Source organism: Echinops telfairi, unplaced genomic scaffold (assembly GCF_000313985.2).
Source record: "Echinops telfairi isolate 266 unplaced genomic scaffold, ASM31398v2 ScPeMD7_7469;HRSCAF=8507_0, whole genome shotgun sequence".
Taxonomy (NCBI): domain Eukaryota; kingdom Metazoa; phylum Chordata; class Mammalia; order Afrosoricida; family Tenrecidae; genus Echinops; species Echinops telfairi.
The window spans coordinates 92081327-92106305 of NW_022111372.1; the positions used below are offsets into that span (position 1 = coordinate 92081327).

Sequence of the window (24979 nt, forward strand, 5' to 3'; positions counted from 1 at the left end):
TCTGGGAGTGGGGGTGGGGGCAGGCCGGGGCCGGGCGAGGGTGACGAAAGGGCAGCGCGCGGGTGACAGCGCTGGCCTCTTCCTCTCCGCCGCCGTCGCTTGGCTGGGCTCCGGGGGAGGAACCTGAGCTCCGGCCCCGTCCAGCTGCCCCGGTTTCCAGACCTGCGATTCCTTGGCGTGCGGGACCTGGCCGCCTTTCCAGCCCCGCCCCCCCCTTTTCCCGTCGAGGGGGACGCCCAGACACCCCACCCCCACCCCGTGTGTGTGTGCTTGTGTGTGTGTGTGTGTGTGTGTGTGTATACACACGCAACGGCGGGTCCGATTCTGTGCACCCGCGTATTTCCACTCCTCCCAGTGCGCCCCAGCGGCCGGGGCGCCCGCGGCGGCCCCGGCGCGTCCCTTTCTGGCGGGCGTGTGGCGAGTGTGCGCTGGGTGAGGGGAGTGAGCGTGTCCACACGCAGGGCTGACAGCCTGCAACTCGGAGCGTCGTTGTCGGGTCCGAGTGGGCGTGTCGGAGGGAGAACGCAACAGGTCTGGACGCATTTCGCTCTGAACCTCGCACTTTTCTCTCCCCCAAAGGGTTCTTGCTAGAGCGCTTTGCACCGGTCTGCGCCCGACGGGTTTGGTGGGCCCCCTCTTAGAAAAGACCCTGCCTCCTTAACCGCGGTCGCTTTGTGCTAACGATTTTTGACATGGTCCAGTTGACATGGTCTAGTTGGATGTGTGGAGTTGCCCAGCTAGCCTCCTCCTGCCGCTGCAGACCCCTTGGCAAGGTGCTTGGGGGCCAATTAATGCGGTGAGGGTTATTTGCAATGGAAACAGGGGTTACTGTCGCTTGAGGAACCGTTCCGTTTGTTTTTGCGTGGAGTATTGTTTTGGTTTCGGGTTGGAAGGTAGCTGTCAAAAAAAGCGTCGAAATTCAATAAACTCCATTTGATGCCTTGCGTTCGGAGATTGTGCTCAGAGATCTGTGCGGTGGAGGGGCGGGTAAGCAATTTGCCCTTAAGATACATAGGGGTGCAAAAGCCCCACTCCGCTTCCCACCGTCAGCCCATTCCCCTTTCCTTGAGGGCCCGTGAAGCTAATGGTTTTTAACATCTTCCCCAGGAAAAAGTTTCTTCTGACTGGGCGGAATTTTACTTTGATGTCCCAAATGTGCTTTACGAAATGTCCGCCTATGAAAACATCTTGATTATTAGCAACCTTCTGGCAACCTAACCCTCTTGAGAACATGCTGAAAACTGGGGCGAGTTTAGAATGCAGAAAAAATGATCCTGAGCATTTCATTGCTATTTTACCTTGGTTGTGATTTACTTGGTTTACAGTTTTGCATTCACCCACCTGCCTCGTTTTTCAGTATTTTAATAATTCGGAAAGAAAATATATATTAGTGATTAATAGTATTTCATTATGGGGATCTTCAGCAGTTAAAAATGTAGCTTCATATAGATGGTATTGGGAGTTGTAAGAACTGAGCCAGCTATATTTGAATTAGTAAGCAAAAATTGTAATGAGAGACTACTACATATTCTATTCTGATTTTCTGAAATTTAAATTTTGGTTGTCCTATCTACAACACATTTCATTGGCTTAGTCCAAAATTCGAAGACCGTGTTAGGCACATTCAGTCAGAAATGAGTTTAAAATGAGAGCCTTTCCCAGCTTGTAGGAAGATTAGCAGATCTACATTGTTACGTTTCACATAAATTGTGCATGGTTCATGAGGAGGTCTCAGTAAAAGACTTAGATGTGTGACTACGTGGTAGGAGAGAAATTTGGGAGTCTGTTGGGATAGAGGATTTCTGAGTTGTATTTGCCAAGTTTTTTGTGTATTGGTTCTCAGAAACCAAACAACCTTGATTGAAAGAGGCAGGAAATTTAATGTTCACACTTTTCTATTTGTAATTAAATACATTGACATCAACTTGAACCTTTAGAATAATCAGATGTAATGAATGATAATGTCTATGATTAACATTCTGTGAGTTGCCGGATGAATAAGTAGAGCTTATTGTTGTTAGGTACCAGCCAGTCTTAGTGTAGTACCTTATAATTTTGCCCTCGGCTGTGCAAATGGACTGCATTGTACTTTTAAATGTAGGACATTGAATGGGAGCTGAGGACATGACATTTTTATTCTGAAAGATAGAAAACTACTCCTCCGTTAAAAAGGAGTTAGATTCGGAGTTAACGAAAAGGTTGATTAAACAGGGCTTCCTAACTAATTGGATCTCAAAGATGTGTGGCTTTATAGCTTATGATGTCCCCCGCCCCCTTCTTTTTCGTAGCTGATATTCACTGATGGACTCCAAAGAATCATTAAGCAAGCCTCCCAGCAGAGAAGAAACCTCCAGCAGTGTGCGTGGTCGGGGGAGAGGAAATGTGATGGACTTCTATAAAACTGTAAGGGGAGGAGTTACTGTGAAGGTTCTTGCATCTTCACCCTCACTGGCTGCTGCTTCCCAGTCAGACTCCAAGCAGCAAAGACTCTTGGTTGATTTTCCAAAAGGCTCAGCAAGCAATGTGCAACAGCAGCCAGATCTCTCCAAAGCAGTTTCACTCTCAATGGGATTGTATATGGGAGAAACTGAAACAAAAGTGATGGGAAATGATTTGGGATTCCCACAGCAGGGCCAAATCAGCCTTTCCTCTGGGGAAACAGACTTTCAGCTTCTGGAAGAAAGCATCGCAAACCTCAACAAGTCAGCCAGTGTTCCAGAGAACCCCACGAGTTCAGCATCCTCCGCTGCTTCTGCTGCCCCCACAGAAAAAGAGGTTCCCAAAACTCACCCTGATGGGTCTTCAGAACAGCAAAATTTGAAGGGCCAGACCGGCACCAATGGTGCCAATGTGAAGTTGTATACCACAGACCAAAGCACCTTTGACATTTTGCAAGATTTGGAGTTTTCTTCTGGGTCCCCAGGTAAGGAGACAAATGAGAGCCCTTGGAGATCAGACCTCTTGATAGATGAAAACTATTTGCTTTCTCCTTTGGCAGCAGAGTCTGATCCATTCCTTTTAGAAGAAAACTTAAATGAGGACTGCAAACCTCTTCTTTTACCGGACACTAAACCGAAACTTAAGGATAATGGAGATCTGATCTTATCCAGCCCCAGCAGCGTGCCATTGCCCCAGGTGAAAACAGAAAAAGAAGATTTCATTGAACTCTGCACTCCTGGGGTAATTAAACAAGAGAAATTGGGCCCAGTTTACTGTCAGTCAACCTTTTCTGGAGCAAATATAATTGGTAATAAAGCATCCGCCATCTCTGTTCATGGTGTGAGTACTTCTGGGGGACAGATCTACCACTATGACATGAACACAGCATCCGTTCCGCAACAGCAGGATCAGAAGCCTGTTTTTAATGTCATTCCACCAATTCCTGTTGGTTCAGAAAACTGGAATAGGTGCCAAGGATCTGGAGATGACAACCTGACTTCATTGGGGACTTTGAACTTCTCTAGTCGGTCGCTTTTTTCTAATGGCTACTCAAGGTAAGATTAACACTTTTTTTTGTTTCTCAAAGCTAAGACAGATTGACTCAGATTTCAATATTTATTGTATGTGTTTTTCAGTTTGATTTGCTGTGGATAGGTTTAAGTGGACTTCTGAAAGTAGATATGATAGCCAATCTAAGTGATTAATTTGCGCATAACTGTTTCAAGTTTTCTTCCCGAAATACTGAGGTTCATATTCCATTGACATGGTTAAAGGTTTTTTACATTTTAAAATAGTTTTATATACTTGTAGGTATTTTATGTAAAAACTGTTTGAAGCATTAGCAACAGGAGATTAAAGGTTAAAAATTACACGTGCCAGCAATCAACCTTCTGTTGAAGAACTTGAGCAGGGCGCCAGACCATTGGTTCTCAACCTGTGGGTCGCGACCCCATTGAGGGTTGAAAGACCCTTTCACAGGGGCCGCCTGATTCATAACAGTAGCAAAATTACAGTTATGAAGTAGCAACGAAAATAATGTTATGGTTGGGTGGGGGGGTCACCACAACCTGTATTAAAGGGTCGCAGCATTAGGAAGGTTGAGAACCACTACAGTAGAAATGCTGGGCTTGACCCCAGGGATCCCACCTACATTAGACAAGCTGTGTCTGCTGTGTCTCTTTAAAAAAGGAATGGATTACAGTGTTGTACAAAATTCTACTTTTAAATGTTCTCTCAAGTTCTCAAATAGCTAACTGATGGCTAGATTTGTTAAGCCTCCACTCTCCCTGTCTTTTGATTTCTCTCTGCTCTGTATCTAACTAACACCTACTCCCCCCTCCCAACCTCTCTGTGACTCAGTCATTTATATGCATTCTGGCAGTTACTGTCTGGCCTCAGAAACGTCTACTAAAATGTTATCTCCAGAAAAAAATATTCTTATCATTTAGAGGGATGGGTTGATGGGGGTTAAGTGCCCCCATCCTCTGTCCCCAGTCCCAATTCAGATAAGTGTTGGACTGTATATCCATTGTAGGTTTCAAGGAAAAAGTAAACATGGATTGTAGACAGACATTGATTAATGAGCGGCTTTTTGAATGAAGACATATTAGACACAATGATTTATTTGTACATAACCGGTTAGCTCCATTTTTTAAGTGATGTTCATTGTTCCCATTAACTAGTCATTGTGGATTACTTAAATAACTCTAGAATAACCCTAACACTAAAGTAGCTCTGTTCCTCTTTAATTGGTATATTTTTCTTGTTGAGGGAAAAAAATTAGACTTCGGCAATGTTCAAAAAGACTTATTTCCTCTCAAACAGCAACAAAAAAACCCTTTAGATTATAAAGACATGCAAAAACTAAAGTACCTGCTGATCTTCATAAATAAAACTTTCACTTTGTATTATTTTTCTGAATTGAAGGTTTAAAATGTATTTAGTTGGAGATTGGGATGTTCTGTTGCATAAACAATTTTGCTTTGGGGCGAGTGGGGAAGAACAACAGTTTTGCTTTAAATGTTGAAAGACATGCCGTGTTTTATTATTTTCAGTTTTAAACTATTTGTCAGTGGAATTCATAGCTGAACGTGTTTGGTTCTCTTAAAAGAGCAAGTGTAGATAATATGATTAAGCTGTCTGTAGGACACTATTAAATTGATTTGTAAAAAATTTATACTGTCCAAAGAAAAATAATGCGTCTTAGAAAACACTATGGGATTATGAATGCATGTTGTCCTGATAATCACCATGGTATTGCTTCCATTTCTTTTACTATAAGAAAAACGAGACATCGTTTTCCATTCACTATGAACTTTCATTAAGCTCTATAAGATCTGGGAGATGGCGCATAAATCTTAGATGAACATAATTATCCTTAAATCATTGAAGATCATTTTCATTTTTATGCTTTTAACCTTTATAGTACTTTGACACAGAAAGTGTCTTCACATATTTTTAATTTGAGCCTCATAACAGCGTATGAAACTAAGCAAAGCAATAATGATGTGACTCTTTAGAAATTCTTTACTGTCAAATGAAATTATTTTTTATGCCACTGTGTGATTTGGAACTGTAATTTAGTCTGTGTCCTGAAGAACAGGCATTAATATCTTCTCCAGCATAACTCGGTAACGTTTGAAAATGTTATAGCTTATGACATTCAGGAACTTAGCATTGGGAACCCTTGATTGCTCAGAACAAAGCTTCTTCCAAACAAACGGACACAGTGTTTCTTTTCTGCTCATCACTGAATTAGTCTTTTGTTTCCAAATAACAATGTAATCAATGTAACTCCGATTGGTTGTTTTCTGTGTTGCTTGACTCTAGCCAAATGTTAGCCATGACCAGTGATCCTTAGTGATTCACCTGTTGAGAGCACAGCTGGATGGAAAATTTACCACCTGATTTAAGAGAGAAAAGCTATTAAATTTACAAATAAATCCACTGGCATTCTTTTTAGATAAAAATATCAATTATAATATGGCTGACTTTTAAATATTACACCTACCATTGCTATTTCTCAAAACAGGTAGAGCAACAACAAAAGCCTATTGCTGTGGGGGAAGAGGATTCCTTCAGCTGTGTCAGTGCGTCACGATACCCAGTTTATATTAGATTGTAAAATTAGTAAAGCGGTTTTTAAGGCTTTGACTTAGGGTCATAAAATAAATCTTTTACTGCTAAAACTCCTTTAATTAAATGAACTAGACATTCTAATTTAATATGCTTTTAAATACTGAAGTCAGTTAAGTTTACCATAAATTTTGTCACATTTATAAAAGTACATTTTTGCATAATTTTTTAGTCAACATTGTTTCTTCAGTTTATCGATGGTGAAACTGTTGCAGAGACAGCTCAAAGAAGTAGATGGTTTCTGTTGGAGTTAGTTTTATTATGTTAAATGACTGTGTTGGGATTTTAGTGTGAAAAAGTTGACTGTCTTCTAAGGGAAGGGGAGTAATGAGAGGTGGGCTGCCAGATGACCTTGTGAACTCAGTCCTAAATGCTGTGTAGCACTGTGATGAATGGTGATGAATTAAGCAACTAAAACTTGTGCAGATTTAACATCTCATTATTGTGCCCGTATTTAACTTTATGAAGGTAATGAAAAAGAAGACCTGTATAAACCTAGGAGGAGGGAAGCAAATTCTGCCCTACTCATTTTTCGAAAATTAGCTTCATCTTGAATGCTTTCTCTCACAAATGGAGGAGCCATAAAGAAATTTTATATTACGATTTATACTGCTGTTAATAGATAAGTTTTCCTCTCCATCCAAGAGGCCCAGCAGTGGCTGTTTTGATGTCCCTTAGAGTTAAGGTTTCTGAGCGTCACTCATATAAAGTGACTTCTGAATATTGAAGGAGAGTTTTCATGGGTACTTATTTATGACCGGCATCAAAAAGTTCATAGAAAATATCCATTTTCTCTTAATTCCCTTCCATAAACATTTTTAAGTCCGCCTCCTATTTCTTGCTCTATGGTCTTGTAAGGTACTTTTTCTCCCTCCTTTTTTAATCTTATACTTCGTTATGAGTAAATTATTAGTCAAAGGGAGGAAAGCAAACCATAAGACAAAATACACTGTATATTCAGGTATCTCAATTTAGTATGGAGACAGAAATGTGCGACTAGCATGTGGCCACATCTTTTGAAATTACTTCCTCTCATAGTTCTGTGATTAGAGCATTGCATTTTTATAAAGAGTAGCGTACTTAGCATTCAGAATCTTTTGGTTTGTTGATTAATGTTACAGATAATTTACTTAATGAGACCACTTTCAGTATTGAATATTTGTACATTTTATGAAAACTTGGATTCAAAGACATACCTTATAGGTTAAATGCAAAATATATTCATATGAGGGAGCTTCAAAAATTGTGGGAAAATTCCATTATTTAGTTCCTTTGTTCCAAACTTTTTGAAAGCCCCTCCTCCCCCTGCCCCCAAAGGCAAGATTTTAATTTAACTGTTAACAGGCTTCATACTAAAATAAACTTGGGTTGCTATCTTAGTGAAGAGATGGATCAACCCGAGTTTATTTTAGTATGAGTGTCTAATGTAAAGAGCATCTGTATTAATTGGTTGGTTATATAAGTTTTAAATCTACTCTGGCCTACTGATTTAAATAGCCTACTTTTGCCTGGAATTCTTAATTTACATAGATTTGGGGCATAATGTTTAAAACTTAAACATATTTTCTTATTTTAATGACTACACCTAGTTTTAATCGGCAGCGAGTTCTCATGTGTTATTATCTTTGGGTATATTAAATAGGCAAAAAGGTGTTTTAAATAGGCAAAATAAGGTTGGTTCTGCACCCTTCTGAGGACATCTGGTAATATTTTCATCAAAAGTAATTGTATATGTAGTATTTACAGGTATGTGCCAAATTAAAGGGCACTTGCTTACATGTTTCTGAGTCATTGGAACTATATATTGGTGAATCCTCTTGCAAAGGGTTTTCTAGAAATACTTATGTTGAATTAAGCTATAACTGGAAAAAGAAATCAATTACTTATTGACCTTTACAGAAGAGTTTAAAAGCTTACGCTCACCTTGTTTCTGTAGCCCCAGAGGCAACTGCCTTTTTCTTCTGACTTCTCCTTGGACTCTGTATTTCTCAGAAAAAATAAAAAATATTCCTACGGAGAACTTCTAGTCTAAAAACAGATCTATCCATTAAATGAATCCTTTCTCTTTGAATTGTTGAGTGATCGTGTCTATGCTAACATGGTTAGCTTAGTTATCCTAGTGCAGCTAAAAGGGAGCCCAGTGTTTAGTGATTTCAAGTTGGACTGCTAACGGCAAGGTCACGAATTCAAAACCACCAGTGAGCACCAAGGGGGAAACATGGGCCATTGTACTCCAGTAAACAGTTACAATCTTGCAAACCACAGGGGCTGTTCTAGCTTCTGTAGGGTTGCAGCAAGTGGGCATTGATTAGTGGCAGAGTGTTGCTATAAGAGAGATAAAGCCTAAGTGGTTGACTTTAATAAACTGAAATATATTCTCTCAAAAGTTTTGGAGACTGGAAGTTCAAATTCAGGGTTGCTAGCTTTAGGGAAGGAAAGCCCTTGTCTCCTTTCAGCATCTGTTCCTGGTGATCCATGGCCATCTCCTTGCATCCTGGTACCGTCCCCCCGGTCTAGGATGTTTCTAGTTCAGGAGCCTCCAGGTCCAAAAGACAAGCTCTGCTCCCAGTTCTTTGGGAGTGGTACGTCTCTATCTCTGTTAGCTTGTGCATATCTCAAAAGAGATGACTTAAGATATAACCTAATCCCATAGATTAAACATTATCCTACCTCATTAACATACCAAACCTAACCAGAGCCTCTTAACACAACTTAATCCTGCCTCCTTCACAACAAATTAGGATTTGCCACAAATAGGAGAATTGTATCAGCTCACCAAATAGAAGACAGACACAAAAATAGAAAGATCATGGCCTAGCCAATGTAACACATTTGAGGGAGACACAGTTCAGTCCATGACGGTTGGGTTTGGTTGTGATTTTAATAATGTGTTGGGTCCCCCCCCCCTCAAGTTTATATATTAAAGTACATTTTAAAAAATAACTTTATAGTAGTCCACAATTGGTTGTAGACAGTTATCTCAACCACCAGATATAATTACTTGAACAGGTTGTCTCCTTATTTCTCAGTGCCATCATAAATGCCATGGAAACTACAGTTTCCAGTGGAACTAATATTAAAGAATAGGGAGTGGAGTAATAGAGAGCAGTCTGTGGACTGGGGCAAGATATGTGTGGTACTCTCAAGAAACATAAAAACCAACTATTTGGACTAGCTGACATGAATTGAGAGGGTTGAGAAGAGAGAAAATTTCAGGCTATGTTTATGTCTTGCACCAACCAGGATTCCAATTCTTATTTCTTTCATTTGAGGTAGAACGCTAAAGCTAATTGTGACAAGGGAATTCCTAACTTTATAGAATTTTGATGTCTTTTGCTATGTTTATTACCAAAGAGAATAGAATGAGCATTTTAGTTTCTGCTTTTTTTAAAAAAAAGGTTATTTCAGCTTAAGGGCATATACATACTTGTCCCATTTCAAAACTTAAGCTGCTATGTAATTATTGAAAATATAATGACTGAAATATCATTGAGATAATGATGTGTCTTATGTTGTTATAACCTCTTTATATTGTATATATTGTCATCTGACTGAAGTACAACTCTTAGTAATATATTTCCATAGGTTGTGTACTTTTCTTTTGGAATATTGAGGAAATTAACTTATTTAATAGTACATATGTAGAATAAATTATGGGATTCTGGAAGTGTTAGTCAGTAATTAAAGCTGTTTCTATTGCAGTGTAGGGATCCTACACTAATGGTGCACTGGTTAAAGTGCTTGGCTGCTAACTGAAATGTCAGTGAATGGAGCCCACCAGCCACTCCTTAGGAGAAAGAGGCGGCAGTTGGCTTCTGTAAAGATTTGTAGCCTTGGGAACGATGTGGCAGTTCTACACTGTTGCACAGGGTCACCGTGAGTCAGAGTTGACTGATGGATTTGGTTTGATTGTGTACTGCACTGTAATCCTTAAAGGAAATTATCCTGATGGAAGTATGTCATTCCCTAATGTCATCTCTGGGCTAGTTTAAATATTATTGATCTCTCCTGGTAAAGCTGCATCTTTAAACGTCTGTTCTCAGAGTAACCTGAGGATTAATTCTGCATGCTTGAAAATGCTTTCTCTCGTGCAGCAAGTTTCAACAAGATTCATAGTCTATGACAGTGGTTCTCAACCTTCCTCGTGCCGCGACCCTTTCATACAGTTCATGTTGGGGTGACCCCCCCCCAACCATAAAATAATTTTCGTTGCTACTTCATCACTGTCATTTTACTACTGTTATGAATTGGTCAACCCCTGTGAAAGGGCTGTTCAACCCCCAAAGGGGTCGCGACCCACAGGTTGAGAACCGCTGGTCTATGATATAGCAAGTTTCGTGAAAATACCTCATATTTCAGAATTAAGTTTTCATTCAGACTGTAGGGCACCAGAAATAAAAAGTACATATCGGGAGAAGAAGAAATATGGGGACATAATTAGTTGAAGATATTTAACATATATCTTAAATTTCCAGTTTTTGTGATTTATAATTTCAAGAACCAGCTTCAAGAGTTTGAACTGTTTGGGACATATTGAGCTTATTGTGATAAATGTCAGCTCATTTATTTTTGTAATAAAATTAGCCTTTATTCTAGTTGATTTCATAATTTTCCACAATAATGTTCAGTCATGGCTATTATGAAAGTATATTTAATGGCCAAGTTTTGAAAACTATTATGAAATGACATCCAGTTTTATATGTGATTTATTTCATGCGGATTGGGACAGTGTAGTGACTGATGAGCGTCTATTCATCACATTTGAACATGAACGCTCTGCTACACACAGGGCTGCACATAGGTAAGCAGTTCAAAACAACCAGCCGCTTCAAGTGAGAAAGATACGACTTTCTACTGTAATAAAAATGACCGTTTCAGAACCCCACAGGGGTGTTCTCGTCTGACCTGTAGGGTCGGGATGAATCAGCATTCGACTCCACGGCTGTGGGTTTGGTCTTTGGTTTGGCTGTGTTGTGCATATGGTTTTCCTTTATTGCACGAATCTTTTTAATTCCTTTTTAAATCTTTTAAAATCTTTTGTTTTTTTGTGGGTAAACACTCCATTGTACGATTGTTTATATTGCAATTTTTGGTGCACTTTTATCCACTCTCTTATCTCTTCCACTCAGCTTAGTTACTCAAGAGTAGGAAAAATCTGCACTATGCTAAAACCCAGGAGACCGGGGTTCTAAGACTGTTGATCCAGTCTACAACTTTTTTTTCACAATGTACAAGTTTAGGTTATCAGATATTTAGAATAAAATATAACCTCTTTATAGGAAATTTAATTGTTTTACATTGCTTCCAAAATTGTGTGTGTGTGTGTGTGCATTGGGGAGCAGGGGATTCTATAATCCTCTTAGCCACTATCTTTAGTGAAGAAACACAGTTGGGGTAGAGAATGATATACAAAGTTCCCTGATTCTTTTTCCAAAATAAGACAAAGAAGAAACTCAGATTTAGCGTGTTTATAAGAAAATGGTTTAAAATAATTTAGATGGTTTTAGCCAACTACAAGAAAAACAACCAAAACACCAAACTGGGAAAAAAAATAAACCAAACTGATTGCCATTGAGTCATTGCCAATTCATAGTGACCTTGTAGGACAGGGTGAAACTGCTCCTGTGAGTTTCCAGGACTGTCGTTCTGCCCCATCTCTCTCATGACAAGTGGTTGGTGGTTTCAAACTCCAGACCTTGAGGTTAGCAGACCAATGTGGAATCAGTATGCCACCAGAGCACCTTTTAAGGACAAGTAAAGGTATTGTGTAAATACTACTCCTGATAGAGCCCAGAAGGTGGGTTCTTAAGTTCTCACAGCTTGTTCTTATAGTCATTTTAGATCCATGATATTTGGGAGCTCCTCCACCACCCACCCCCATATTTGAGATGAGGAAATGAGGCCTATGGAAATGTCTTTATCAAGGTCACAGAGCGAGTTAGTAGTGCAGCAAAGTTGAATATACTAATTCTTGGTTTACTAAGTGCCTGGTAGGGTGGTTAGGCGTTGGGCTGTGATTCGCATGTTCAGCCGCTCTAAACCACCAGCAGCTCCTTGGAAGAAAGACTGGGTTTGTAGCTATGAGTCAGAGATGGCAGTGAGACGCTTACAGCAATTTTCTCATAACTTTTAGGTCACTTCTAGAGGCTGCAAAAAAACAGGTGGTCAACACAGAGTAGCCCAAGTTATTTGGATTTGTCTAGATTTTAATAATACACAGGCCCATGTTCTTTCCTGAAAGAGGAGGCTTTATATTCCAGTAGAGGTACAGTCTCAGACACCCACTGAGGCCGTTCTAGTCTGTCCTGTGTAGTGTGTGTGAGCTAGAACTGACTTGATGGCAGGGAGTATGTTCTTTACTTTAAATTTTGTTAAGACCCCCTCCCCTCCCCCAATAATGATTATGTGACAGTGGCCCTAGTGGCATAGTGGTTAAGTACTAATCTCCCAACTGAAAAATCAGTGATCCAACAACACACACACACACACACCACCACCATCACCACCACCACCACCACCCATCCACCCACCCACTCACCCCCGCCCCCCAACTGCTCTGCAGGAAAAGATGTTACAGCCTGCTTCTGTAAAGCACTAAAAGGATCCCTGGTGGTGCTCTTAGGTAAATGTTGGATTGCTAACTGCAAGGTTGGTGCTTCAACCCCACCTGCTCTGGAAACCCAAAGGCAGTTGTACTCGGTCCTACGGGGTCCCTCTGAGTTGGAATCAACTTGATGGCTGTGGGCCTGGGTATTTGTAGCAGCACTTTGCTAAAGTGCTTTGCGTGCAGTTATCTCACTTGAACTGCTTAAGAATGTTATAAGGGTTTTTATTTTTGTTTCTATGTCAAGTTCCCGATTCTAGAAATATTTCAATAGGACAGAGGCAGATGTTCTTTCATTTTACAGGTGGAAAATTTAAAGAGGAAAAGAATAGCCAGTAAAACTTAATACTGATCTGAAGGAAAATACTGGCAATATTTGTGTGCCTCGTGGGCCCGTTAGCACCTATTTGTCAATAGTGCAACCTTAGACTCATTGTATAAATGGAGAAGTGAGATCAAGCCTATGCAATCTGTATGTATTTGTTTAGTCACTCACTGCTTTCTGTCGCAGTTCCAATTTCTGTAAAACAGTGATAACACCCAGCTTTTTGCCTGGCAGGATTTGTGCGTCTGTATTTACTTTGAAAATTAAAAAGCATTATAAAAATGCAAGGTGGAATTTTGAAAGCTCTGCCAAGACTACTCAGCTCAAGCCAGCCTCCACCTCATCGCTAGGTCCATTAGAGCATTGGTGGCTGTGGTATGGGCATTTCCTCCTTACCACGCACTAAGAATTCTTCTTCAGTGTCTAGTACGTGTAGCTCCTGCAGGGCTCTGGATGCCAGTTTCATAAAGACGACCGTACTTAAAAGTCCTTAGTGCCAAGGTAATTATTCTAACAGTGAAATCTTGTCAAGGCTGGCATTTTCTTAGGCTCCTTCGGCAAAGCATTTCAATAGAATTGCTTGCTTCATACTAGATGTACCATCTAACTTTGGTAGCCACGCTGATAACTTTGACCAAATTGTTGATCTTTTTATTGTCAAATGGTAGAGTATCCCATTTATCTGTTTGTCTGATATTTGTAAACAACAAAATAGGAAAGATTTCTAGTCATTGAGAAACCTTAATCTGAAAATGAGAATTATATTATCAACTTTGACATTGTTTCACATTTAGATAGCTGAGTTGTGTGAAAAGTAACTTCTGGCTTTATGAATACTGGATACCAAAGATTTCCTAAATGCATACGTTTGGGAGGATTATAAAATTTGACTCATCCACTAATTTTTCTCTTTTTTTATCAAATGGGTGAAAACTATTGCAGTTAAACAAATTTGATGGGTTAAATACATGCATATTTTTTGAAAAAGAATCATGTACAGAAACAAGCTTTAGCAGTATAAATTGGTAAGCATACCAATGTAAAACATAACTTACTAAGTTTGCAGGGAGTGTTTTTAAATGGAAACTTTAACAATTAAGCTCTTTATGTGAAATTAGTTATGCTGGATTTATAAGGAAGGACAAGATATCTATAAAATAATGAGATTTATTTCTTTTACATAAAAATGTCATAATGAATGTTACACTTCTAACTCTTCACCCTGAGAGGCTATGCATATTTTTCCTCTTTTGAAATTGCCATCAGAGCCACCTTGTAAACCATAAAAGAAAACTGGACTCATTATACTAAAACAATCAAATCCATGACCTTCAAGTAGAATCCAACTCATAGCAAACCTATAGTGCACAGTGGAACAGGTTGATAGGATTGAGGTTACTTTTTTTTTTTTAGGCTATAAATCTTTACCAAAGCAGACTACCGTATCTGCAGGGTAGCTGATGGATTTGAACTGCTGGCCTTTCAGCTATCAGCCCAACACTTAACCCACTGCACTACCAGCGATCTTTTCATTATATTATAGTAACAGCTAAATGTTTTTGGTTAATAGGAATTTTTGGTTTTTTTCCTCTTAGCTTGGGTTGCCAGCCTTGTTTGTGTGACTGCATATTTCAACAAATTCCAGAGTTAGAATGTATGTTTTGTTGACAGTAAATTGAAAGAAAGGAGCACAGTGTCATAGTGGTTAAGCACTCAGCTGCTAACCAGAGAGTCAACAGTTTGGATCCACCAGTTGCTCTGTACGAGAAAGTTGTGACATTTGATTCATACAGATTACAGCCTATGGAGTTCTTCTCCTCTTCTCTCCTGTAGGGTCTCTGTGAGTTGGGATTGGACCGAAAGGCTTGGATTTTGGTATTTTTAGAAACCCATGTAAATCGTTCTAAAGAAGATGTTTAAAAGCTGTGAATATCTTTGGGATATGTGCATAGCCTCCCAGTGGGACCCGTCTGAAATAGATGATGCTTATTGGTAAGTGCTGGTCTGTATTTTCTATAAGCTGCCAAGGAACTTGATGCTAACACCTTACATATTTCCTTTTCTTGACATACTACAGAAAGAGGTTGGCATTATTTGCCTCTCTGATTGTTTTCTCTTACTCTGTGTGAGCCTTTGCCTTGGACTTGAAAGGAATTTGGTGATAGCAGATGGCTAGTGAATAACCATCTGACAATAACTATGGCAAGAACCACTCAAGTACGTAAAGATGATGGCTATAAAGTAGTTTAACAGAGTTACCGCAATCATATAAAATTCACGTTTTATACTTTTATTACTTGTTATCTGCAAATAAATCTTCTGTAACAAAGTAACTTTAAAAATTCAGGTGAATTTTAGTTGTCACTACTATTTTCTATATTTAGTCATTATTATTCATAAATGCTAGGGTTGGACTGTATCCTAGTCTTTAAAATCAAGCAGATGCCTGCAATGGCAGTAAACATAAGATACCTTTTGCAAGCATCCTGTGAGTGCTGAAGTTTCTGGAGCAGAGCTTCCTTAGAGAAGCCCTCCTTTGCGGTGATGGGTTATGCTTTGGCATGCTAACCACAAGCTGTCAGCCCTTGGGACCCCGTGGCTGCTCTGAGGAATAAAGATGAGGCTTTCAGCACCCCTAAAGATTTACAACCTTGGCAAACCAAAAGGTCAGTTCTACTCTGTTCTTTAGGGTCACTGTAAGTCAGAATTGACCCGATGGCAGTGAATTTGGTTTAGTTTTTGTTTCTAGCTGAGTTAAGAACTTCAGATTTGTTGATGTGTATGTTTAAAACAGCTTGTGTCCTCAAATACTCTTTCTCACCAAAGGGTAATTTATAACCTTTTTTAATTGCTAAAGAAAGGGGGTAAAAAGCCATCATAGCCTGACTGATGTTTAACATCAGTGAAGTGCTTTCCTGCTAACTTTAGCTTTATTTTCTACTCTGTTGTATCAGCCTTGGGACATCCCCCTAGTTTGTGCTGTTAGCTTAGAGTAGTGGTTCTCAACCTTTCTAATGCTGTGACCCTTTAATACTGTTCCTCATGTTGTGGTGATCCCATATGTGGGCGTATTTGCATGTGGGCGGACCCGCCTGGAGGCAGGTAGAGGAGCGGTGTCTCCGTTCCTAAGACCATTGGAAATATAATCTTAGGCGATCCCTGTGAAACGGTTCTTCGACCTCCAGGTTGAGGACCTCTGGCTTAGAGGCCGACAAACTTTTTCAGTTGAGAAAAACATGCTTTTATCACCAAGCATATTATCATGGCCTGGTATTGGAGCAGTCTGGGTGCTAGGTTTTTTTTTGTTGTTGTTTTGTTTTTTAATTACAAGGGAACTTCAAAAAGTCTATGGAGAAATTCCACTTTTTAAAATTTTTATTTTGTTTTGACTTGGTCACTGAAGACAACCTGTAAACCCACTACCACCAAATTGATTTTGACTCATAGTTACCCTGTGTAGGGTTTCCATGACTTTAAATCTAGTCTCATCATCTTTCTCACTGGAAGAGCTGGCAGGTTTGGACCCCCGACCATATGGTGAGCAACAGAACTCTGATCCCACAGTGCCACCAGAATGCCTAGTCACCTAGTGTATGTCCTTGGTCTCTAGGACAAACCTAGATTTCTTTTGAAGCTCCTCAATGTATGAGCCCAAACCTGAGGAATTTTTGCCTGGAATGTTCTTCCCCCGGAAGTCTATATAGCCCACTTGCTACTTTATGTAGGTCACTACTTAAATGTCAACTTCACAAGAGAGACCTTCTGTGTGAACCAGTAACATCATTTGCAAGCCCTTCCCTTCGACATTATTTATCTGCTTGTTTATGTGTGCCTATATGCTCCCCCAGTGGGATGAAGCTCCACTAGAGCAGAGTTTGTCTACTCTGCCCCAACACCCAGACCAGTCTCCAGGACGTAGTAAGACCATAACAGATACATCATGAAAACAAAGTAAAGACATAAGTTGTTTAGCAGTGTATGATACTATTCTTTCTCAACAAAGGAAATGTCAGCAGACAGTGAATACTATCACTGTCTTCCCCAGGTAGGAAATCAGTCTCAGTACTTACAAGTGCTCATGTTTAAGAAAATAGATATCTAAAAAATGAACTTCATGTGTTGTTAGCTTTTAACTTTGTTCTAAGACTTTGAAATGAATTGCATTTCATGGTTTCTTGGGGAAACTCTGGTACGTTTACCTTAGAACAAAATAGGGTAACCCGAGCTTGTAAAATGAAGGATGTGAGGTTCTGTTTTGTGTGTTTATCTTGTTCACAGTAGTGGTGTAACTTGTAGAGAGATTTCAGGCTAGAACACTTCATAGCAGAAGCTTTTTTCATGGTTTTCACTTTTATAACGATTGCGGTCTTTCTAGCATATGTGTCTAAAGTGTGCATTTTATTGACTTAACCAGAAAGTGAGACAAGAAATAAATTACCCCTTTTATATGTATTTATATCTATATATCTATTTAAAAGTGGGCATGTACTCTGAATACTCCAAGTCAGGAGAGGCAGCTATAAAAATTTTTTTCTGAATTTCTGTAGTATCTTTCTTCAACTTCCTTGTCTTTTAGATTTGTGAATCTACTTTTATGTGTAGTCTTGACTTACACTTTCTGTAGTCTGGAGCAGCAATTCAAAAGGTTAGTGGGATGGTTGCTTCTTCTTTTAAGTGACTTCAGCTTGCTCTGTAGCAAAGACATTCACAGAAAAGAGAAAATGTAAAGTATAGGTAGGTATTAGCTAACCCAAGAAAATCAGATGAGGTCATTTAAGAATGAACTGCCTGGTGTTGGGGGTGGGGGTGGGGGGCCAAGGACAGGGCTGCTCTGGAAGGCATCCAAAGGGAGCAGCCACAGGTGATAATGAATAGCTAGAGAATTAGGAGACAACAATCTTAGAGTGGGATGAAGAGAATAGTTTATACTGTCAAGTCAAATGAGGTAGAGGAGAAACAACAGAACTTCATAAATATGAGTGTTGTTGAAGTCAACCCACTGAAAACATTCTCAAAAAAAAAATCTAAGCCTGAGAAATTAATGAAATCCTAACTAGAACAATAGTAATAATTAATGATCTGTGTATAATTTTTTAAAGGTAAAAAGAAACCTCTAAGTTTGAAAGCGTACTCTTGGATATTTAGTTGAAGGGATTGCGGTGGATGTTAAGAAACACATCCAGAGACCTTAAAGACCCAGAGTCTGCAGTTAGAAGGAAGGGACAAAGGCTGGGAGCCAAGAAAGAATTGAGTTTCACTTGCCTAAGAAGCTAACTAAGCACTTCAGAAAAAAAACTGGCCACACCCTAGTTTAAACTCTTCTCATTTTTGTAGTCTCCTAATTGCTTTTCTAGGTTTTCCTTTTCCCTCCTCCTTCCCACTACAATTCATATGCCAAATGATACAAGGCAAGTAGCCACATAACCACTCAGAAACCACTCAGATGATTCGGGTCATGCACAAATGCGTGTAACTCTACCCTGTTCACAATGAGCTGGAATTAACTCAATGACAACTGACTAGTACCCTGGCCCATCTTACCCAAGAAAGTACATCTGTATGCATGTGGGCATTTCAGGAATTGTCTGTGCTTTAGCTTATTTTTTTTTCTTTTCTTTTTTAACATTTTATTAGGGGCTCATACAACTGTTATCCCAATCCATACACACATCAATTGTGTAAAGCGCATTTGTACATCGTTTCTCAAAACATTTTCTCTCCATTTAAACCCCCGACATTGGGTCCTAATTTTTCCCCTCCCTCCCCGCTCCCCCCTCCCGCATGAACCCTTGATAGTTTATAAATGGGGCTTTAGCTTATTTTATTTAACAATTCTCCCTCAGATTTTACCAAAATAGCATGTCTTCATTGCCTTCAGTCAAATTATATTCTAAAAATGTTAATTAACCTACCTCCATATATTTCCTCTCTTTTTTCCTTTTCTTTCTTTCCAACCTCCTTCTTGCCTTCCACATTTCTCTGTAATTGTGCACAGAGGTCAAAGGATGGCCAGACTTTTGCTGAGAGGTGGGGAACTGGCTACTTGTGGGCAGTAGACTTATTTCCCAAATTAGCCTCATCATCATTTCTGTATCGGTGTGTAGAAGTGGAGAAATAAAATGATTAATGTTAGTATTATACCAAAGGGACATTCCTTTTTTGAGGAAAAAATGCCAGTCCTCATCGCTACACCAAAAACCTATCAATAAAAGAGGATGCTTCTGTCACTACCAGAGAATCCCAACTGTGGATCCATTCTTGATGTAGCCTGCCCTCTTTTTATGTGAAGAAACTAAGGCTGAGAACAATTAGTGCAGTGCAGCGAGTAAGAAATAGGGCTCTACACTCACATTCCCCAGGTATGAATCTGACTGCTTTAATAGCTGCGATGACCTTGTGTAAGGTCACAACCCTGTAAACCCTCAGTATCCTCATGTGTAAAATGGGCATAATGAGGTGATACATGGAGTCTGGATAGCATGGTATCTGGCATGTAGCAAGCACCCATGGATTGTTAGCTGTTATGTTTAGTGGCATGGCTAGGATGAGACAGTTCTGAATCACAGAGGTTTCTGTTTTTGAACTCTGTACCACACCCGACTCATCACTTGGTAGTCCTCAAAGTGGCTTTTTAACAGTCGTAACTTTCAAAGTTAGTTAGTGGACACTAACCTCTCGAGTAATTGTCAGATTTACCTTTGGTTATAGATTTTAAGAGAAAAAGAAAATGCATGTGGGATGAGGTTGTGTTCAAAGAGTGCTGATCCTCTTTGTTGGTTGTCTGCTGTACCTTCCCACACAGATTCTTCTAAGCAGAGTCACTCTTCCACTACTTGAATCTTCTAGGAACTTAAGGTCACGCAGAATAACTGTGTGAAGAAAAGCAATGCCTAGGGTTTCGGCAAATGAGCTGCTTATCCTACCTCATCTCCACATACATCCTTGGTGTCTTCTTAAAGAGAATATAATGTCTTTGAATGTTAAATTAGAATACAAAGGTTCTACCAACTACTAGAAGAACCTTTTTGAAAAAGTGATTATGATTCAGTCTGAATCAAGTCTCACAATTAAAGACTTCCTTGCAGTAGATTTTCAAACAATTGTTCATATGTGTATCTATATTTATTACAGGTATACCTTGTTTTATTGTGCTTTGACTTACTGCTCTTCACAGGCTCAACCTTTTTTAACTGATTGAAGGTCTGTGGCAATATTGTATTGAACAAATCTGTTGGTGCCGTTTTTCCAGCATCACACGCTCACTTCATGTGTCACATTTTGGTAATTCTCAAAGTATTTCAGGTTTTTTCTTAATGCTACTGTACACTTAATAGACTACAATATAGTGTTAACGTAACTTTTATATGCATGAGATACACATACACAAATGTGTATGACTTGCTTTATTGTGTAATGTGTGCTTTATTGTGTAATGTGTGCTTTATTGTGCTTGTGTGGAACTGAACCTGCAATATCTTTTGAGGTGTATGCTTGTGTACCCCTTAAAAAATTCTTGAATGAATGGACAAAGTCAGATGATTCAACCTTTTATAAATTTAAGTCAACTCATTAAAAATTTGTTGAACATCCTCTTATTTTAATACAGCATGCTTTTCTATGCCCATCTTTTAGAAGTAACTTTTGTTTCACTTTTTCTGCCCCCACTAAGTGGGTTTCTTTATGAGTGAGATCTCGCCACAGTGGAACAGCACATTTCCTATTCTCCTTTCTTCCCGATCCTTTCCTGCCTTTTGAGCATTATCCCTGAGCAAATGCTGCCCTTTTGATCTCACATGTTTGATTGTTCTAATGAACTCATAGCTCCCTGGTGTCATTCATGTTATTGGCCTGTCTCTTATTTGTCTGAAAGTTGAGGTGCGGGGGTGAGTTCAGTTCCAGACGTGTAAAGGCCATAGTCTCAGGGTTTCCGTTAGTCTGGCAGTCCAGTAAGCCTGGTCTTACTGATGATTTTGAGTTTTTTCCTAAATTTGCCTCCCACTTGTCCAGAACCTTTGATAGTGCATCCTTTCCTTGTCATCAGGCACTATCTAGTTCTTTTGGTCTCAAGGTCATAGTGGCTGAGGTTCATGTGGCCCAGCACATTAGTCCTTTGAATTAATTGTTTCACATGTCTTTTGATTTTTTTTTTTTTTCATTCTTCTTCCCTCTGGACAGGGAGAGACCAATAGTTACACCTTAGATCGTCACTCTGGAGCTTTTAAGTCTCTAGTCGCTACTCACCCAAGTAGGGTGTCTAACACTATCTTTGTGGACTGTGTTATGCCAGTTTACTTTCACAGCACCTCAACCTATGATCCTGAAGCCCACGTCCAGCACTCATGCCCTTAGGGTGTTTGGTTGACTAAAAAATTTTCTTAACATTGCCTCTTGTCTGTGCTCCTGTATTTATGAATATATTTGCAGTGCATATAAATATCTTCTGTCAAACCTATAGGAATATATTTATAAGTGTAGTCCCATTTGCTTCCCTACTCATGTTCAGCTTGAGTGTCTTACCTGTATACCCACTCGTAAATTAGTGTTAAACTGCAGATTGTAATAGTATTTACTATTGTATGTGTGGTACTTACCTTGGATGCCTTGGGGCCTTTGTTAATGTTATAACTACAAGGTCCCAAACCCACCAGCTGCTCTTTGAAGAAAGATGAGATTGTGCTCCCATAAAAGACTGGTAGCATTGGAAATCCGAAGGAGCAGTTCTCCATCCTGTAGAGTTTCGATGAATTGGAATAGACCCAGTGGCAGTGGGCTTGGGTTTGTTGCCTTTCAGCGCTTGTGTTCTTCCCAGGGTTTCCTTTACCTTGATCACTTTGTGTTGCCCTTCTCCTGGTTGTATATTGCTTTTTCTCCTTTCACCCAAGTTCATGTGTGTTTCCCCTCCAGTTAGTGATCTACCCTTCCTATCTGTCCACTCCTAGTAATCTTCAAAGATTGGTTTCTTCTGTATGTAAACCTTTTCTTGCCTTTTACAGCAGTGGCCTCATACAATCCAAGCAGTCATCAATAAATTCATGGAAAAGATGTTCTTAAAAATGTGCATGGGTTAAAAATTTTTTAGCCCAAATAAACTTGTTATAAGAGGTCTGAACAAGATTTAGTTTCAAGCACTAAGAAGGATAAAGGTGTCCATTTGAAAAGAGCACTGTCAGAGCAGCATGAACTCCCCGCTAAAACTAAAGGAGAACAAACATTACATTTATGGTAAGGCTTGATGGAAGAATGATTAAACCTTTGATGCTTTACAACAATGACCTAAAGAAACAGAAGTTTTCAATTAGGTAACTCAAGGAAAGTATGCGAAGCTTCTTAAGGGCTAGAATTGGAACAGTTCTATTTCTATCATACTCTGTGTGCCAAAGCAAGTTGGGAGGCCTGCTTGGACTCCTGAGGTGGAGGAGTTGCTAAGTTAAGTTGCAAAGAAATGACAAGCAAGGAATCATTTTGCAATCTATTCTCCCAGTTGGAGATGTTTTTCCTCATTGTTCATGAAATTTGTCTAGGGCGGAAAGGCAGCATTAGTTTGATCAGAAGGATAAAAGCTTAGATTTTGGAGGCTGCTGAGGTTCAAATTTCAACTGTGTCACTTATGTATGCAATCCTATAAAAATTAAGTAAATCTTCCTGGTAGGCATCCAATCATGTGCTCTGGTGGAACCGTGGTTAAAGCAGTTGATTGCTAACTAAAATTCTGGCAGTTTGGCCCCGCCAGCGTCTCTGAGGGAGAAGACATGGCAGTTTGCTTCCATGAAGTTTTCTAGCCCTGAACACTGTAGGGAACAGTTCTGCTCTGTTTTGCAGGGTTGCTCTGAATCAGAATCAGCTCGATGGCAGTAAGCAGGCCCTCAGTAAGTGGTTGATTCCCTTAAATTACACATGGAGAATCAGAGTTTATTATGCCACCTAAGTACCCCCTACATATTTAAATAATTGCTTTTTTTTCTTGAAGATTTGTCCCTCATACGCCAGTCAAGATCTAGGACTTAGTCACTGAATTAAAAGCCAAGAAAGTTTGATAGTGAAGGGGGCAGGCACTTGCTAATCGTGAGCTAAAAATGAAGTAGTCACTCACTGGAGTATTTTCCTCTAAGAAAGGAATGGCTGAAACTCATGGCTAAAAGCTACAAATTCAGAAACCTAGTTGGGGGTCGAATTCCCCATGACTAAAGTGGTGCGTTGCAACATTTGCCATAGTCTAAAGCTAGGCTTGGGTGGTTCTTTTGTTTTTAAGTTAAATTCCAGCCCTGAGTGCTGAAACCAGATTAGGCAATGATCACTTCTGCAAATCAGATATATATGAGAGATGAAGAAGAATGGTAAATTAGTGCCAATAAAACTGTTATAAAAAGAAGAATGATAGAAGGGTATCACTCCCACTCAGTCGTAGGTTAACAATTTTCTTAAAAATTAAATTGGGCCCATTGTCTAGAAATGGGCTTTGGGTCTCTGCTTCGACCCCTCTAGTTCTCAACAGTATGGTTCTGTTTGTTTGTTATGGGTCTTCTGATGCCTGTTACCTGGTCCCAACACACCTCATGATCGCACCAGCTGGTGTGCTGCTTCCATGTGGGCTTGTTGCTTCTCTGCTAGATGGCCGCTTATTTAACTTTAAGCCTTTAAGATCCCAGATGCTGTGTCTTTTAATAGCTGGGCACCATTCACTTTCTTCACCACATTATCTTATGCACCCATTTTGTCTTCAGCGATTGTGCCGGGAGGGTGAGCATCGCAGAATGCCAGTTTGTTAGAACAAAGTTTTCTTGTATTGAGTCCATCTACTACTTCAGAGTATTGTCCCACCCCACCCTTCTGATGAAGAACAGAAACCAAGGGGGAAGGGAGAGAGCAGTTGGTGTAAGATATGAAATTAATAATAATTTATAATTTATCAAGGGGTCACAAGGGTGGGGGGGGGAGAGCTAATGCCAAGGGCTCAATCGAAACTAAATGTCTAGAAAAGAATGATGGCAACATATGTCTAAATATGCTTGCTGCAATTGGTGTATGGGTTGTTTTAAGAGCCCCAATAAAATGATCTTTTAATTAAAATAATTAGATGGGCCACCTAGAAATAAAAACTTGTGATTTTTTGCTTCTCATTATTAAAATTAATTGGCATACTGGGATGAGGCAAACACTTAAATCCGTCCATCCAACAAGTAGGACATAAAAACAGTGAAGCACACACACTCGCACGTGTGCGTCAAAATCGGATTAGCTAGATATTTTAGTATCCAGTCAATCAGAAATGTTTTTATTGCCTCTCTTAGGAAAGATACCAGGTAAATGTTTTCCAAGAACTTGAAACAGAGCTACCTGTCTGACTACTTGGGTGAACACAGAAGTCAGCTGATTTTTCTGGGACTTGGCTACCTTCCATGTGTAACAATTACACGTTATTCTCAAATAGGCTGTTTGGGGATAGTTTTTTGATTAATCAGAAATAATACATTTTAAGAATATGTAATAAATGTGGCATGGTTGCTCTTAAGTAATTTTCTGAAAGTTAATCTACTAGTAGTCTTTCTGCATTTGGGTTTTTTGTTTTTCTGATCAACATTTCCCAATTTAATTCTTTACAAAGATCAATTTGAGCCATAAACAAAGGAAAACATTAGCTTTCCCAAACATATTTGGGATCCAACGATCTTTCACCAAACCATGTTCAATGCCAATTTCATGTTAATACATGTTTGTAAACTCAGGAAATAATAGACTATGCTGTGGTAAGAATCTTATTTGGGAAGTTAATTGAAAAGAAACACTTGAGAAACAAATGGTGTTCAGTGTTCAAAAGAGGAGCATCACGAGGAGATGCCAACAGAGCCCTATTTCTCTCCTGCTGCCAGTCCTCCTTGGTAAAGGGTATGAGTAAATATACTAATATCGTGCATGACCTTCCACCTTTTCCGGTATGAGCCAGGTGCTCGGACGCACAAAACAGGAATCCTGTGCTC

General features: G+C 39.6%; 1 protein-coding gene across 3 annotated transcripts in view; it reads left to right on the forward strand.

Annotated features, from left to right (window-relative positions):
• The window catches only part of NR3C1 (nuclear receptor subfamily 3 group C member 1), a 119090-nt gene that overhangs the window by 2074 nt on the left and 92037 nt on the right, over positions 1-24979 (forward strand). For 2 of the 3 annotated variants that reach the window (XM_045284514.1, XM_004696693.3), the window contains exon 2: positions 2289-3494. In XM_045284514.1, coding sequence (XP_045140449.1) covers positions 2302-3494 — 1193 coding nt within the window. In that variant the 5' untranslated portion in view covers positions 2289-2301. Of the gene's footprint in view, positions 1-965; positions 988-2288; positions 3495-24979 lie in introns of those variants that run through there. The other variant, XM_045284515.1, reaches the window with a different exon arrangement.